This window comes from Crocodylus porosus, unplaced genomic scaffold (genome assembly GCF_001723895.1).
Source record: "Crocodylus porosus isolate Cpor-Errol unplaced genomic scaffold, CroPor_comp1, whole genome shotgun sequence".
Lineage (NCBI taxonomy): Eukaryota > Metazoa > Chordata > Crocodylia > Crocodylidae > Crocodylus > Crocodylus porosus.
Genome location: NW_017728931.1, coordinates 87,056,696 through 87,073,970, shown reverse-complemented (window position 1 = coordinate 87,073,970; position 17,275 = coordinate 87,056,696). Strand labels below are relative to the sequence as shown.

General features: G+C 38.9%; 1 protein-coding gene across 1 annotated transcript in view; it reads right to left on the bottom strand.

Moving 5' to 3' along the window:
* The window catches only part of LRIG3 (leucine rich repeats and immunoglobulin like domains 3), a gene marked incomplete at its 5' end in the record, with an annotated part of 64,089 nt that extends 46,815 nt beyond the window's left edge, over positions 1-17,274 (bottom strand). The window contains 3 exons of the mRNA XM_019543945.1: positions 10,754-10,828; positions 10,930-10,992; positions 17,195-17,274. Of these exons, the coding sequence (XP_019399490.1) occupies positions 10,754-10,828; positions 10,930-10,992; positions 17,195-17,274 (218 nt within the window). The remainder of the gene's footprint in view (positions 1-10,753; positions 10,829-10,929; positions 10,993-17,194) is intronic.
* Between the last annotated feature and the right edge of the window lies 1 nt (position 17,275).

Here is a 17,275-nt window from a genome sequence, read left to right as displayed (position 1 = left end):
GATGCCAGGGAATATGGCCTGCCAGCTCATTTGAATTTGTCACCCTGATCTAGATCATACAATCTATTTGTAAGAACTTCATATTTTTTAGTTAAACAGCTTCAGTTAAACTGAACTCTGTTCATGTTTGTGCGTGGTACAGCTGAACCTTTACAATGGTAAATACAAACTACAGTACAATAATTATCTCATCTAACCTAGTTTGCTCTGTTAACATTAATCCTCTGAAAGATTAAAAACAAAAACAAAAACAAAAAACCACAACCTTCTGCAAGGAAATGGAAAATCCCAAGTTTCATTATTGAGGGATTTCACTATTCCATTACTGAGCTATTTTACAGCGATAGTCTTTCAAGCTATATGCAAAGCAAATTCAGCATGTGTGGTTTTCTTTATCCCTAAGGACAATAAAATGGACATTATATGTTGTAATCTGTGGCTGTGGTTATGAAAGGCTTGTTATTTTGGGTCTCAGCATATAATTCTAGTTTTTTTCACATAATTTTGATGCTCTAAATCCAGCCATAAATTAAGGTATTCAGGCATGCTTTCTCAATACCTGAATATGTCAAGACTTTCAGGTTCTCCAAAACCACTGACTGCTACCTTTTAATTACTGTATCTTCTCATATAGACAAACACATTTCACTGAAAATCAGCCCCCCAAAATTGAGGTGCATAGATTAAGTCAGGAAGCTGATTTTTGTCTTGGAAAAAAACCATCCCACTGTGCTGCCTGCTCTACAGTGCAACAGTTGTTGCACTACTATTCAAGCAGCTGAGCAAGTCACTTGACTTAATGGCTCATTGTTTTTCATTCCAGAGGTCTTATCAATAAGCCTCCACTACCAGTAGCATACTGATGGGGGGGCCTAGAAGGGGGGTATGTTCCTGGGTGCCAGCCTGGGGGAGAGGGCGCTGGCCAGGCCCTCTAAGGGGTACTCATCAGTCCCTTTGTGGCACTTCTGGTTTCACCACCGACACTTCCAAGCTCGGCTATCGGCTAATCGGCCACCAGGACACCTCCCACCCACTCAGCAATAGTCCACGATCTACATGTTATATTTATTGTGCAATTACCTTGTTAATTATGGAATAAATTTACACCAGCTACACATGCAAATTAACTACATGTCTAAAAAAGGGTGCAACCAGATAGTGTTATTGTTCAAAAATATCAATAGCTGGTTTTATCCAGCTTTAATCTGCACATGTAAAAGACCACAGTTGCTAGAATCTCCCAGCTGCTGAGGAGCACATCACACCCAGGTGTGGGGGTACACAAAGCAGCGGCTCGGAGATTGTAGCTGCTGTGATCTCCCAGCCATTGCTATTTCCAAGCTGCAGGGCACTCCACACACCCCAACAGCTGGGAGATTGCATCAGCATCCCTTGGTTGTGGGGGTTAAGAATCCCACAGCAGATAGGGCTCCAAGTCCTGCTGTGCCCTATGCCCAGGACCAAAAGTCCCATACCTGAGGGGACTCCTCGACTTGGCTGAGCCACATGCCCACATGGGGTGCAGCCAGGACTGAGAGCTCCCTCAGGTGTGGGACTCTCAGTCTTAGCTGCACATGGTCCCTGCAGCTGGAAGCCCCATCAGCAAAAGGGGCTCCCAGCCATAGGAACCTTCCTTTTGCTGATGCAGGAGGAGTTCAGGATCAGGCTCCCCCTATACCAGCAATAAGGCATGACTGGATCTAATGAACAATCCCACAATCACGCCTCCTACCATGCATGTCTCTGCTAGGTGCTCCTGGTCTCTCTTCTCCCATTTCACAGCTCTGGAAACTCTTCAGCAAATTTAAAAATTAGAAATTCACCCCTGAGACCAGATTTTATCAGAAGCTAGAGTTTCAGCTTTAGTTTAGCAGGAAAGGAAGGGTGAATGAGCTGAAGATTAGACTCTGCCCTTGCTCTATGTAGGCATAAGCATTTTTTTCCAGTTTGCCTTTCAAAAACAAGGCGCACATTATATTCCAAGGCATGGAGTACATGAGAAATAAGGTATTCTGAAATATTCAATAAAGCATTATGGATTTTGACCCCTACCAATATAGTGGTTCTGGCAGCCCCATGGGCTAAATCTGGTAGCGGGTTATCCAGCCTGTGAAAAGCCCTGTGGACCAGATGCCCTACTTCTGTAGGCTGGATCTGGCTAGCAAGCCATATGTTTGACACCATTGATCATCATAAACCATCTTCAGTATTTCCATAATGTTGACATCTGTGAGGAAACATTAACACCCAAATTTTAGTATACTTGAAATTGGCAATTTCATATTCAAGTGAACATTAAATTACCATGCAGCATTCAAGTGAACATTAAATTACCATTGTCAATATGGGAGTCCCCACAATTGTGGAGAGATTGAAATGTTCTGCCCTTGGGTCTCGATTGCCTGATCATGGTCTGTTGTGTTTAACATACAGAAGTCTACAGCTTTGGTCACGAAGGCTGGGTTAAACATCCCAAGAAACCATTGCTTCATCAGGTAGCGTAAACAGAATTTTATTACATTTTGGTGAGCCGATTGCATCTATATCTTTGTTGAATGTGTAAACCAGATAAGAATAAAGAGATCTTGTTGATGACTGAAGTCTGAATTAATTGAGCAAAGGGAAAAGACAGCAAGAAAGATCCAATAAAGCAAAAGCACAGAAGTGCTTCAACACAGAAGTATAGTTTCTGTGATGATGGCAAGTTACTTAAAACAATTCAGAAAAGTCACTCACAGAGGCTGAGAGAGACTAGGACCTATGCACCAGAGGCAGACAACTGGCTAAGCCTTCTAACTGCAAACCAAAATCTTGCCCCAGCTGAGAGCTACAGGTTACAAAAAAGTGGCAGAGATACTCATACCCCCAGTGTCAGCGATCTGAACCCAGCAAGCAAGCTCACACAATAATTTCTCATTAGATGACTTCCTTCAGGAGCTGTATTTAAACTGCTTGGCAACCATATGAAGCTTGTGAACAGTGATTTGGCTGGAGCACAAAAATTAATGTTCTCCAGCAGCCTCCATTATTTGTGTGAGGTCATAAGATACCTATACTTAGATCTATATTTTTACATGAGCCCATTAGTTAAGTAGGATCCATTTTGCCAATATTTAGGCATCTTTGAAAGGGACATTACAGAAGTGTTTGCAGTTCAACAGGTGGCTCTTTTTATGATGAAATACTGAAACTGAAGAACAATAATCTTCTTTAACATGTTAATATGGTAATATCAAAGGCCCTAATCAGCTAAGGTAATTAAACATTATATGGTACCTTTTATGGTACCCTTCACAATGGTCTTGCAGTTACAGGTTGGCACTAAGGTCAAATTATATGCCGAAGAATTTCCCCACTACCTAGCTTCCATCATATTGGATGAAATCTATTTCTCTTCCTTTGCTAAAGTGCTTTGTAATGATGCAGTATACTAGAACAGTTTCATATATCAGTCCAGAGATAGCTGCAACTATTCTCAAATATACTTTAGGGGTTTGGAATTAAAGTGGTTAGACAAATGTAAGTAAGCGTCACAAACCACAAAGCTCCTCTGAAACATAACAGTGCACTACGAAGGACAGTGGTCAGATGATTTTTGAAAGTTGAATGCATGCACGTTTTTGTGGCTTAATTTCATACTGCACTTGGGACAGGAGAAAGAATTAAAACATTAACCATGTAAGATTCTACTTGTTTCTTTACTATAGAATTAGCCTTATTTGCTTTGTCCATACTAGTGCTATATTTGGCACCAAAACTTCTGAGGGTAAGATTTTACTGCACTAAGCTTGGCTACTCTATGTATTACTTGCTCGTACTTTGTGGGAACTTGTCAGTTCTTCCTGGGCATAAATTATGAATTACAAGACAGCACTCAGGTGTTACTAACCTGCATCCTCACTCTAAAGTGTGCCCTCAAGGTTTAGTCCAGCCATTTTCAAATTAAGCTACGTATACTCCAAAGGTTATGCGGCATTTCATCACAGAATACATGCCTAAATTTTACTAACAGCAGTGGAGCTTCTGATTGGACAATGTACAGTGAGCAATGACACTGCTGACATCTGTGTTGACACTCTGAAGAAATGAACATGCAAAAACATACAGGGGCTATGAACAAGAATATTTTGCAGGTAAAGGGAAGCATGACCAAAATAAGGTTGAAAACTGCTGTTTAGTCTACACCATCTTTCATACCAACAAGCTCAACGTAATAGCACTCCCTCAATCAAGTTAAATCTTGTTCACATACAAAAATGCTCGAGTCTGGCAGCATTTGAGATAACTCATGTAAAATGTACAGTGAAGACAGGCCTTAAAAGGCACTGATCAAGTCTCTTCTCATTAAACATACAACAGATTCATTGAGTTAATATAGCATCACCAGTTCAATACAAGCTAGGGTGCCATGCAGGACAAACCAGCAAAAGCAGCCTTAACAGACTCAAAATAAAACTTGTTCAAATTACATTAAAAGATAAATGCCTTTCTGTGTTGTAGTAAGGATGGAATACTGTGGTAGCCAGCCATGATGGTCAAGGAAAACATGAGAAGCAAGGCTTGTTAGGGGCAATATTTTTTATTGGACCAATTGTATAGTTGGGAGGAGATGTCCAGCAAGTTCTTCAGGCACAAAGCACTCGACTGAAGAAAGGCGCTTTGTGCCTAAGGGCATTTAAACACATACCTTTTTGTGCATGCAGTTACATATGCGACAAAATGTGCGTCAGCACACAGAAAATAGCAGTGCACTTTTGAATTAAACACCTTTGATGTGTTTTAGTTCAAAAGTGCACCGCTGCCTCCGCCATTTTCTCAGTGCTGACACACATTTCGCTGTTTATACAAATGCATGAGCCGCAGCACTGGGTGCTTTTAAGAAGTGCCCAGCACTGCAACACAAACATGTACAAATGCCCTAAAGCTTGTCTAAATCTTTCCAAACTGCACAGTTGGTCGAATCACCACCACCTCCCCCCAACCCAAACAAAAACCACACACACACACAAACCTGCTTCTCTGCCCGTTGGACATATTGCATTCACTTTTAACCCAAATACAAAAATAAGTAGGCAATTAACAGACCTAGAAGTAATGAAAAAATGACTTGTTTATCTCCCAAAACTGCAAAATTTTGTAACATGGAACTATCATAAGCTTTAAAAACAGCCCCATGTTAATTGTAACTGGTTTTACAACTATTTGAGGAATGCAAAATAAGGAAACATCTAAAATATTTGAGTTCTAGGGGGAGCTAAATAAGACACCATTACTATGTATAGCCAGAGTAAATATTTGTGGTGATTCAGTTTTTAAATCCAGTATTCCCCCCCCAAAAAAAGTTTATTAAGTTTATATGACTAGAAGTGAGCATTATATTCGGGCAAATGGACCAAGTCTACAAGGAACTGGGGTCAAACTCATATAGAGCTTCTTTCTCCCCCTTTTCCTCTTCCCCCCCCACAACCCTTAAAGAAAATACTGTAAGGGTGAAGCCAAACTAGAATAAGTTAGAGAAGTCTATTTCTGTTTTAAAACAAAAGTCATTATTGCAAAAATAAAACCTGAAACTATAAATAACACTAATGATGGCTTCTGCTGAGTGTTTCCCTCAAACACTTCTGAGGAACTTTAACAGAGTAGCAGAGGGGGTCCGTTATTCCACAAGCATGTTTCCTGGACATTTCAGGTCTCCCATCAGCAGTCACATGTTCAGGATAAGTTAAGGTACATTACTCATACAGCCTTCATATCATACCTGCTTGCAGGAGAAACATTCCATCTACACTATACAACATAGTGCCTTGGAAAGATAAGCAAGCTAACCTGGGTACTAGAAGAAGTACTGCAGCTTCTCAACTCATGAAGGGCTACTGCAGTTATACCACTTCCAGTATCCAAGCTGGCTCATTTACAGCTAAGAAATCTAAACAATATATTCTGAGCATATAGTAGTAGAGAGCCACTGATCCTCTGGATCATGGTGTACACATAAGAGGTCTAGTCAGTTGCTCAATTAATTTGCTGCTGACAAATCCAATTTGAGAGTGACACAGCTTGTAAAAAGTTTCACAGATGTTGTCCTAGTTGGAATCCAAATTTACAGCATGCTGCTTTCTTCTTTCTCACTTTGCTTCCATCTTCTGGATCAGAGCCATTTCATGCTGAGCTGAACCTAGAGCCAGATGTTCCCTCCAGGTTGGACTGGATTCTGCATGCTCCTCCCAGCTTTCTACGTTAATGCTGAACGACTTTGTATCATTTTTTCCACACATCGTGGTACTGGCACAAAAAGTAACCTGCTTTCTGGAGCCATCTTGAATCTTGCTATACAAAACATTTTTGGGGATACAGTCTTCTCCCATTCTCCTGACATGGGCAAGCCATCGCAACCTATTCTTCTTGATAGTGGTTTCTAAGTGTGTCAGTCCTGCATGCTCCAGTACCTCTAATGTTTGGTATTTGGTCTTCCCACTTTATTTTCAGGATCTTACACAGACATCTCATATGGAAGCTGTTCAGTCTCTCAATATGCCTAGCATTTGTAGTCCATGTTTCTGAACCATAAAGCAAGGATTAAGTATACAAGTCTCACAGATTTCTTTACCTTACCTGATAGATTCCTGTTATTTCATGCAAACTTCCGTAACCATCCAAAATTCTTAGCTGCTTTTCCAATTCTATTAGTCAGTTCAATCTGAAGGTCAAGATTACTGCTGATCACAGAATCCATGTAGCTAAAACTGTGAATAACACTAAGAGATTTATCTTCCAGAGTGATGTCAGGTTTGGTTGTTTCACCCCTTGGTACATTATCACAGTCTTGAGACTAACTGCCAACCCAAAACTCTTGCATGATTCAGAAAATCTGCCCAAAGAGATTTTTCAGGAATGATGCACTGTGGGCAACCAAGGCTGTGTCATCTGCAAACAGGAAATCTCTCAGAACCAGTTCTTTCACCTTAGTTTTTATTTTAAACCTTGCAGTGCTGAACACACCTCCATCTACTCTGGTGGGGGGAGGGGGGGCGCTAAGACACATCCCTGTTTCACCCCATTGTTGATGTTCAAGGAATTTGACTCGTTTTCATACACTACAATTGTATGCATACCTTGATGTAATGCACAAATGTTGTTCACAGTTTGGGGGGACAACCCATTTTCTCCAGAACAGTAAAAAGGCCCTGTCTGTTGACTGTATAGTACGCACCTGTCAGATTGATGAAGGTTATGTACAGTGGCATTTGTTTTTCTCTACACTTCTCTTGCAGTTGTTTGATCAGAAATATTTTATCAATGGTGGAGCATCCTGAGCAAAAACTGCATAGACTTGCAGGGTAGATTCTTTCACCTAGAGGCTGCATAGATATACTTTCAGTGTCATTTATCCTGAAATGCGGAAAACTTTCTAACAGGAGAGAGAAAATGTTAAGGATATGTAACTATAATAAAAGTCAATGGGAAGAAGTAGTTTTCACTATCTAGGAAAAAATTCTTGACTACTGGAGAAACAAACTATCAAGGAAGAGAGGAGAACAGGCAGACACTTTCCACTACATTCCTAAAAGATATGCTGGACAAAGCTTCTAACTCCAAAATAGCAATGAAAATGCAAATGTGCCTTGGAGAAAGTGTAATCATCAATTCTCACTATATTAACTTCACGTTCTTTCTCTGCATTTAGAACAAAAAAAGATGCAACAAGGAAACCATGGTTGACTTTGAGAGGATTTCACAGCTTCCCTTTTTCATAAAAGCTTAGGATTTTGTAGAAGTTGATCAGAATAATGTTTTAAGTACAGTTATTTCCTAATGAGTGGTTCCAAAGAATTTCAGAGCATTATTTCGTAACTGTTCTCTTCAAATAATTTAGGTAACATATTAACTCATTCTGAGTCCAAAAAAGGTTAACTTCCATGACTGAAAGAAAAATTTAAATCATAAAACAAATCTGAGTTCACTTTCATTACATTAAAATTTTGGTGATATTTGCTAGGCCAGGGTTGAGGCAAGGGAATGTGTGCTGTGCATACTTTTATACTACAAGCAGTCCTCGGCCTTACGACACAATTGGATCCTGAAAACTGCATCTTAAGTCAAAATGTTGCAATTCGGAACCTATTTTCTCATAAGAAGCAATGTTATAAATGGGGGATTGGTTCCTGAACCAAGGCCCGATACCCTATTTTCACCAAAAATACCCCAGGATTTCATACTCAATCAATCATAGATGAGTAATATAGCTACATTAATGTATTTATATTGTAAATAGGAACCATATTGATTTGGAAGGACTTCTTTGAGGTGACTTGGCTGGACTTTTTGAAGGGCTCTTGGTTAGACTTTTTGAAGGGTTCTTGGCTGGAGTCTTTTCGGGAGTCTTGGCTGCAGGTTTTTCTGGAGTCTTGGCTGCTTTCTTAAAGAAAGTGTCCAAGGAAGTTTGGACTGATGTTCTACAGGAAGATGAGTGATGCAGCGAACTTGTTCGCTGGGGTGGCATCGGATCAGATCAAGCACTGTAAAGTCGAAACTGATGTAAAGTCAAAACAGGGTGTCGATCTATAAACGTTGCAAGCGCAAAACAATGTAACTCGAAATGCTGTAAGTAAAGGACTGCCTGTACTGTCAGGCTGCTTTGATCAAAGTTTATATTTCTTTCTTTTTTTTTTTTAATTAAATTGTGGCCTTTGTGCTATTAACAGTTTCAAGTGTGTTAGGTATCATTTGAAGGAACCCGTGAGCACACCAGAAGATGATCTGTTTTCCCAAACCATGGTGTACCAGTCTCTAGCTTTCTATTCCAATGATCCATCTGAACTGAGCACTACACTGCATGCCTTAGGAATTAATATTACTTTTGAAATGGAATACAATGGGTAAGTAAATAGGGCTCTTCCATTTCTGATCACAAACAATTCTCTACAGTGGTCATAATACAGGTGTGAAACATTAGTAACCTTAACTGCACTTAACCATACATACTCAGAAATCCCCTGATGTCATACAGAGGCCTGGCATGGACAGCAAGTTGGCTCCCAACCAGCTGATTTGTGCCTTAACTTTTTGGAAATGTTTTAAGTACCTCCTAAAAACTATAAAGAAGAACATTTCCAATATATAGACATAGTCCAAATCTAATAAGAAGTTTTCTGCATGTTTTGTCAGCTGGGTAAATGAATGTAAACTAGAGAACCATGGGTATGGGACAAATAACCCAGCTAGTGCTAGATTTATCAAAAATATTTTTACCAAAAATATTTCTTTTCACAGCTGCAGAGGGATAATTTAAGGTTCTTCTGTACTAAAGTTACCACGTGAAGGAAGGGGGAGACTTTAGGACAAATTCTTAACTTAACATCTATTCCAATGTAAATACAGCCTTTTACAAAGATGGCAGCTCAATAGCAAAATCTATGAGATCAAAATAGTGCTTAAGCAACATAATATTAGGCCACTGAAAAAAACTGTAAGCACTAACATAATGTAGAAGTAGATAATGTTTTTAAATTCAGTAGTTATTTGTCAGACACCATCTGCTTTTTTCTTTCATTCTTTTCTGATTTTGATCTGTAAAAACTACATCAGTATCAAATGTCACTTAGTTCTTATTCAAACAGAACACTGCAGACATAGCGGCTGCACCAGCTGACTTAGGTGACCTAGGCCTAAAGTAAAAACAAACCCCTATAAATCACCAAATGTGAGCAATTGACTAGTGATCAATTTAATTAATTGAACAGCTTCCCAAAATTTACTGTATTGTTTTAACCCATCAGTCTTCTTTCCTGGAAAGGCAACTTACAATTTGTACTTAGGGTAACATTTGACCAGAGAGCTAAATATGAGGTATAAACATTTAAAAATTCTTCTGGTAAAACCCCACACATGAAAAAACTTGTTTTTTTCCACTTTAGGATTTGACAGTTTTTACTACTATTTTTAGTATCTTCATAATATACATTTCAGAGAGAGAGAGACACGCACACAACCACAAACAGAAATAGATTTTAAATCCAATCCAAAGGAACGATGGCTACACAATTTTCTGATTAAAATGAAAAATTACATGATCTCTTTTGAGTATTATACTCCTTGTTTAACTCTATCTGCTTTTACTGAATGTACAAATTGTGGCTTTGATCATGGTGTTACATTTTAAGTTTAAGGTGGGTTTCTTACAGTTATACATTAATACAAAAAACCCTCTATAGGCACTATCTGCAATCACTGGAAGTACACATGCACATACACACCACAAAACAAACACATTGTAGTACAAGTACTGGACATGATGTATAATCTAGTAGTCTAGAATCCTAAAATTAAAGGATGAAATACTTGTTGCCCTGAATTCAACACAGTTTTGCCACTAACTTCAGGGTGAAGTTGGGATTTTAACCAAGATCCACAGTGACAGACTAGAGCTTGTTTTCAAAGCCTACAAATTTGTATACTATTTACTAATTTTTTTAAAGCGACTAGCATAAAAAGGTCCTGATTACAGTTGAGGCCTCTGGGCACTGTCACAAGACAAATTAATGCTAAATGCAGTTTTCGTTTATATCTTAGAGAAGCATCAAAAACTACCAGGCTTAAGTTTAATTACATGCATTTTAAACAACCTGCTGTAAATCCCATAAATCAGCTTTCCAGCCACAAGCTGTCATACTTCCAAGTTATTTCACTTTAACCTCTAATACACTTATTTCCACTGACTTTATAGATGCACATAATGCCATCAAGGTCTACTTACAAGGACAGAAGAGTAATATTTGCAGAGACTGGGCCCAACTTCGGTATGGTCTCCAATTCATTGTTGTTCAATTTTCTACCAACATCATAAAGAAAGGGTTAGTTATGATGTAAACAAAAAAGTGCATCTTTGTCTCTCAAACATGAGGTTTAAACACAAAGAGAGAAACCACTTACATTTCTTGAAGATTAGGAAGGTGACTCAAATTGATTGAAGATAATCTGTTATGACTTAAATCCCTATGGGGTTGCAAAAATAAATGAGCTGTCATTTTTGCCAGAAAATACTGGGTATATTTTGCTAGCTGTCACAATACAATTTCAACCCCAAATATATAATCATTACATGTATAACATCTGTTATTGTTTTTCTGCAAACAAAAACAAATATAAACTCACAGAGACATTGTTTCTCAAAACAAGGAAAATAATTTTAAATGCCTTCCTTACAATCAATAATTTGGAATAATAACCTATAAACTGGATATTTGTTTATGTTTTTAAAGAAAGTACCACAAGAAGTCTTAACATCAACTGGCTTGCTTTAATTATACAGGACTATCAATGAAATAGGTGCTTAAAAATCTTACTAAAATAATCGCTTTGCAACTGGAAAAGTAATGGACAAAGAAGGGCACTTCCGGGTTTTTTTTTAGATGCACAATCTGTTCCTTTGAGCCTATGTCACTTAGTATTTTCATCTGCTAATCTAAAACAACTTGCAAATCCTACACCCAACAGGCAAAGATGACATAGAAACCTCAACTATAGTTCAATGCTTTTATTTGATTCTGAACTCTTCTCACAAACATGAAAGTAATACTGACCATAAGTAAGGCACATTGTAGATACAGGTTTCCCTCACTTTATGCTGTACATGCATTCCTGGACAATGGAGCTTAACTCAAATTCATAGAGGGAACCGACTTTACAATGTAACAACTAGAGATATGTTCCAAGACCTCGACTGTACTGACCCCCAGACCCATTTCTACCACTTTTACAAGACAATGTTGGTACTCACCAAGAACAAGACAGTACACAGAAGCACAGAGTGGTGGTGAATATTACCATAATGGGGATGGCAAGTACAGAAACACTTGTTGCAGATGAGTGAGGAGCACAAATCCACACAGGAGACTATTTTTGGTGTGTGTCACCCCCACAATGCACAACACAAAGCAGGTGACTGCGGGCTTCCACCATACCAGAGTGAATGTACCTCACATACAATGATTTTTTGGTATAAAAAGGGTCATTGCATAGGAGCAAATTTGCACATACAGAACCTGCATAAAGCAAGAGAAACCTGTATATAAATTTGGCATCCCACACGATATTCTAAAATAAATGTAAATTGTTCAGACAGTTCACAAAAAGAGGGGGTTTTGTTTTGTTTCTTTACAGTGATATGAATCAAACTTTTTACTTTGGAAAAGGGAGAGTAAGGACATTTTTTACCTTTAAACTTAATTCAATATTTGGCTTTGGTCCACAGGGATTATAAGAACTATGCAAATAAACAGCCAAAATTCTATGAAGTCATGGCTTTTGGAGCCTAATGCATTACTTTTCTTCATGTATTAGACAAGAATTAAGAATCAGCAATTATTTCAACAAAGAGTTTTCAACATTAGTGCTAAAAACCTGCATTTCCTCATTTCTTCTAAAAACTCTGCAAAGGTTTATTTAAAACATGTTTGCCTAAGGACCTACCAGACAGTAACAGACGTGAGTAGATTTGTTCTGCTGGAGTTATAACATGTAAAAAAAAAAAAAAGAAAGAAAAAGAAATCTGGCAGAGTCCTTAAACTATAAAAATCCTACAATTACAACCACTGCTGTGCATGATCACCACACTGGAGCCAGACACTTTCACTCATAGCTCAAGCTCACATCCATCTGGAGTCTATCAAGGAAACCATGAGTGTAACAACTTACATTATGTTTCAGACAAAATTTGGTGTTTTTTAACACTGTAGATACCCACAGATTTTCCATGCAGTACCTACTTTTTAAATAGGTACACCCAAATATTCCACATTGATTTAGGTATCAGATTTTCAAATGCAAGGTAAGAATGAAATATTCGGCTCTGATGAGGCCTTTCGCTTCCCCCATATATAAATCTATGCTTTTCTACTGGATAAAATGTGAACCACAGCCATGAGGAAACAGTTTCAATAGTACCAGTTTCAGAAACAAGAAAAAAGAAGTGACATGTATAAGTTAGGAAAAACTTGAAATGAAAAGAGTTAAAGTACATGTCTCTTACTAAAGTTTGAATACAAAATTCTAACACATCCCCAAACTCATGCCCCCTGTTATTAAAAATATATATCTCACAAAGATGTAACTTGCAAGTGCACCAATCTATTTTCCCCTCACTTAGAAAAAAGAGCTGGCAACACTGAAGTTATTGCTACATGTTTTCCATTCCTGATTTTTCCCAGTGTGTTAAAACCACATTACAAAGGGGAAGAAAAATTCTTCTATGATTACTTTGCTACCAAAATACTAAAAGCCATGAAAAATGAACTGGTGACTTTGAAACAGTGTCTAGATTAAGATGAATGAAATTATATCTGAAAGAACTAATTTTCATATTCATATAATGGAAGAAAAATAGGGCTGGAGGGGCCTTCAGAGGTCATCAAATCCAAACCCTTGCCAAAGGCAGAAACATCCTATCCAAAACATCTCATACAAAATTAACTGAATATTTGTAAGAACATCCTTTCATAGCAATTATAATTTTTGTTTGAAACCAGAATCACAACCTTAGGTATCTGATGAAGTACAGAATCACAAAAAGGTAGGGCTAGAAGGGACCTCAAGTTTGCCAAATACCAAAGAGGGAGTACTTCTTCACAAATTGTTATAATTATAAATTTTTAAACCTAATTTAATTTACAATACTTTGTTATAATTATCATCTCCTTCCTTAGAGAACTCAGAAACCTGAGCCTCAAGTCAAATTTTAAAATGCAAATCGAGCAACAGCTTCTTAATCAATCCCACTGGGGCCTTTAGAGCTGCTAATTCAGCAGAAATCAGGAAAGCTGAAAAACAAAAAGCCAGGCTGTAGCTGTTTTAAGACACTGATCCAAAGTGACTCATAAATCAGCTTGCTACGTTCAAGTTTTAGTCTGGAAAATATTGAAAAACAGCTGTGAAAACCATACGGGGCTTTTTTCTGGCAATTCTGGTAAAGAACTAGAGGATTTATAAAATGTAAATACTAAAGATGTAACACAAACACTAGTTGAAACCATCTTTTAGATTTTCCCTTCTGTCTCATTGACAGCTTTAGTGTTCCTAGGTGAACCTGGTAAGACATATTCTAAAATTCCAAAGAGAATTTAAAAATACTGAAGACACTGGCAAATGTTCAAGTTTCCCTCCTTTCCCTCCCACCCCCTTCTAATTATGAAACATGAATTCTAACAAAGCAACATTCTTTCAGTCTCAGGGCACACATGCCAGAAGTAAACTGCAATCTAACATTAAAAGACATTTTTACACAAAGCACTACAAATATTTATCAGTGGACTATCATTAAATTATGCTAAGACCCTATTAAGGACGATTATATACTTATCTTTGACCCTCAAAGCTGGTCAGTATCTCCTGTTTTACACATCTGCCTACGTCCTTAGACCAGCACGGCTACAACCTACACCCCTGTTTTACACTGCACTTTACCCCTATATTGGTAAAGTGAATTAGGTAACTGAAGCAGTAACTTCAACTTTGCCAAGACAGAACCCAAGTGCAAATATTTGAGCATGATTTTGCTGTTCGTGCTGATACAGTTTGTACCAATCCAACATTCTACCTCACCATCTCATTTTGTTTCAGCAAAAACTTTGAATGAGAAAAGCCTTTAGGGCCAAGACATTTCTTCTTGACACTAGAAGGTCCTTAACACCAGTCAACATCTTTTTGCCTAAGGGAAGAGATTGCAGGACGTAGGAAGGCCAGAAAGATGGGCCTGATCTCATTTAGCGTCCCGGGATCCACATAGTGGGACCGGGTCCCATTAGTGACTCATATGGGAATTTTTTCCTGAGAAAGGTCTTGAGAACTTGGCGTGATGGATACTTTCTTCCAAAATAGCTTGGAAGCTATACGGCTAAATTATTGGCTTTGTCTACATACAGGAAAGACTATTGTGAAATATTTAATATTAAAAGAATACCATATATGCACAGTCGCTTACTACTACTAAACAAACGGTTTGGAGTGACCTACATTAACTCAAACATTTTTTTTCTTTATATTAATCCGAAAAGCCTCATCTCACACCTCTTGCAATCTAAATTCCAAATACTAAATAGCAGGAAGCAACGGACAATGCCATATATATTACCCTGTTCTCTCATAAAGGGGAGGGAAAGGAGAAAAGGAACTCAACTTCTAAGATATTTGACACAAACTAAAGAAACATTTACACAAAAGCAGCCGGACCACATGGTTTGGTGACACCTACAAAGATGGACCCCTTGGAGCTTAAGACCAAGTGACACAGCTGTCCAAGGAGCAATCACAGCAGGGTTTCTTACAAGAGGCCCAATGCTTATTTATACAAGTGGAACATATTTTCTCACACTTCTTTTAAAGGAATGTGAACTTATATCAGGACAATTTACACTACCAAGGAACTCTGATTAGAAAGCCTCTACTGTGCTAACAAAAAAACATGTGATTTTGTCTTCTGTCTATCAAGAAAGTAACTGTCAAAAGATAGTTTCATGTGATTACTGGTGTAAATGCAATATATTTAAAGGGGGTGTTGGTTGTAGCCATGTTGGTCTAAGACTTGGGTGGACAAGGTTCTTTGTCACAAGGTAAATGTGATCTCTGTTATAAGACCAACTAAACAGTTATATGTTTAAAGACTCTTAAAAAATGAGAGAGAGAGAGAGAGAGAGAGAAAGTAAGTTTCATATAAATTAACTGCATTTCCCTTGGTTTTAAAATCTGTTGTATTCTTAAATGTGGATTTTAGCAAACAGCAGTCAGGTAAAGTAATTTTAGTTTTAAGATGTATCTAGCAAGATTTGTGAAAAGATTTATTTTATCTTAAAATAGCTCAAAAAAATAGGAGATCCAAATTCACCAGGAAGCACCAAGTTATTGAATATAAAGCAGATCCAGTAGGTTGTTAAAATGTAACCATCAACTAAGCCAAAAGGAAAGTTTAAAGTTTCTTTTCTGTCACTTTCCTCCACAATTCATGGAACCATTCACCTCACAGTCATTCTTATGTCCAGTTCCACATGTTGTCAACACAGCCATCCACATTTCATGAATAAAGCAGCATGACCTCCAGACAAGGCAATTGAGCAGAATTAGCCACAACTAATTGAAAGCTTTCCTGTTTACTTTAAAGTGCTTATCTCTATCTGCTTTCAAGATGTAACAGAAAATTCATAAGACTAATCCTGAAGTGATTTGAGTAATAAGAAATGAAGAACAAAGGTAAATATAGTTCCAGATGGGGGCAATTGTTTTCTTCCTTTTAGAAAACTTCAATAATTGATCTGTCCATCAACTATCTGTCACGCAAGTAAACTACATGAAGCATTTTAAGAGGACGGGAGTATTCAGCAAGTTTGTTCAGCATGAACATTATCTCCTGTAGTCACAATACCTTTCTTAAACCCACAAAGCTCTTGCAGAATCAAGATCAAGAAGGGCATAAATTCACAGATGTTAGGGTTGGAAGGGACCTCAGTAGGTCATCAGGTCCAACCCCCACAAATGAGTGGTGTGTCTTTCTTAGGGCAACCTCTTTCATTCAGCCAACTGTGTAGCTGGGACAATGCTAGGCAAGCTTTCAAATGGGTCCGAGGAAGGACATCTTGCATTTGAACGCTTGTCGAACTAGATCCCGGCTACACAGCTAGCCTCATGAAAGGGATCACCTTCAGCTAGCCTTGCCTCCCATGCCACTTCTGGACCAGCACCCTTGCATGCCCATCACCGAGAATCCAGCTAGCCAATGTGGCAACTTCCCACCAAAAAGAAGAAAAAAGACTTGTCGCTTGAGGATGATCTCCCAGTTCCCAATCAAGCCACTACAGTGTTGTTTTCTTTCTTTTTTCCTTTTAAATCAAGCCGGGCCTGACATCACTGCCAACCACCAGCTCTCTCTGGAGGGAACAAGTTGTAATAACCCCGCTTCTTTTCTTTGCAAAGCTGCCAGTGTCCGACCCCGGCCTCCTTGCTCTTCTCCCAAAGCAAGGGCACAAGGCGGGGCCCGCGGCTTGCAGGAGCTCCCGGCTCCCTCCGGGGGCACGGCGGGACCGCGGGGCCGGGGGCTTCGGGCAGCACTGGAAGTGGGGGTGAGAAAAGGAGCCACCTGTGCGTGTGTTGGAGGAAGAGGCAGCCCCCCCCAAGCCCACCAACAAGTGTGAAGCCCCGCCGGGATACTCACAGCTGCACCCCCGCGGGCGACAGCCGCTCGGGCGCCCGGCTCAGCTCCAGGCGGCTGCAGTCCAGCAGGTCCCCGCGGCAG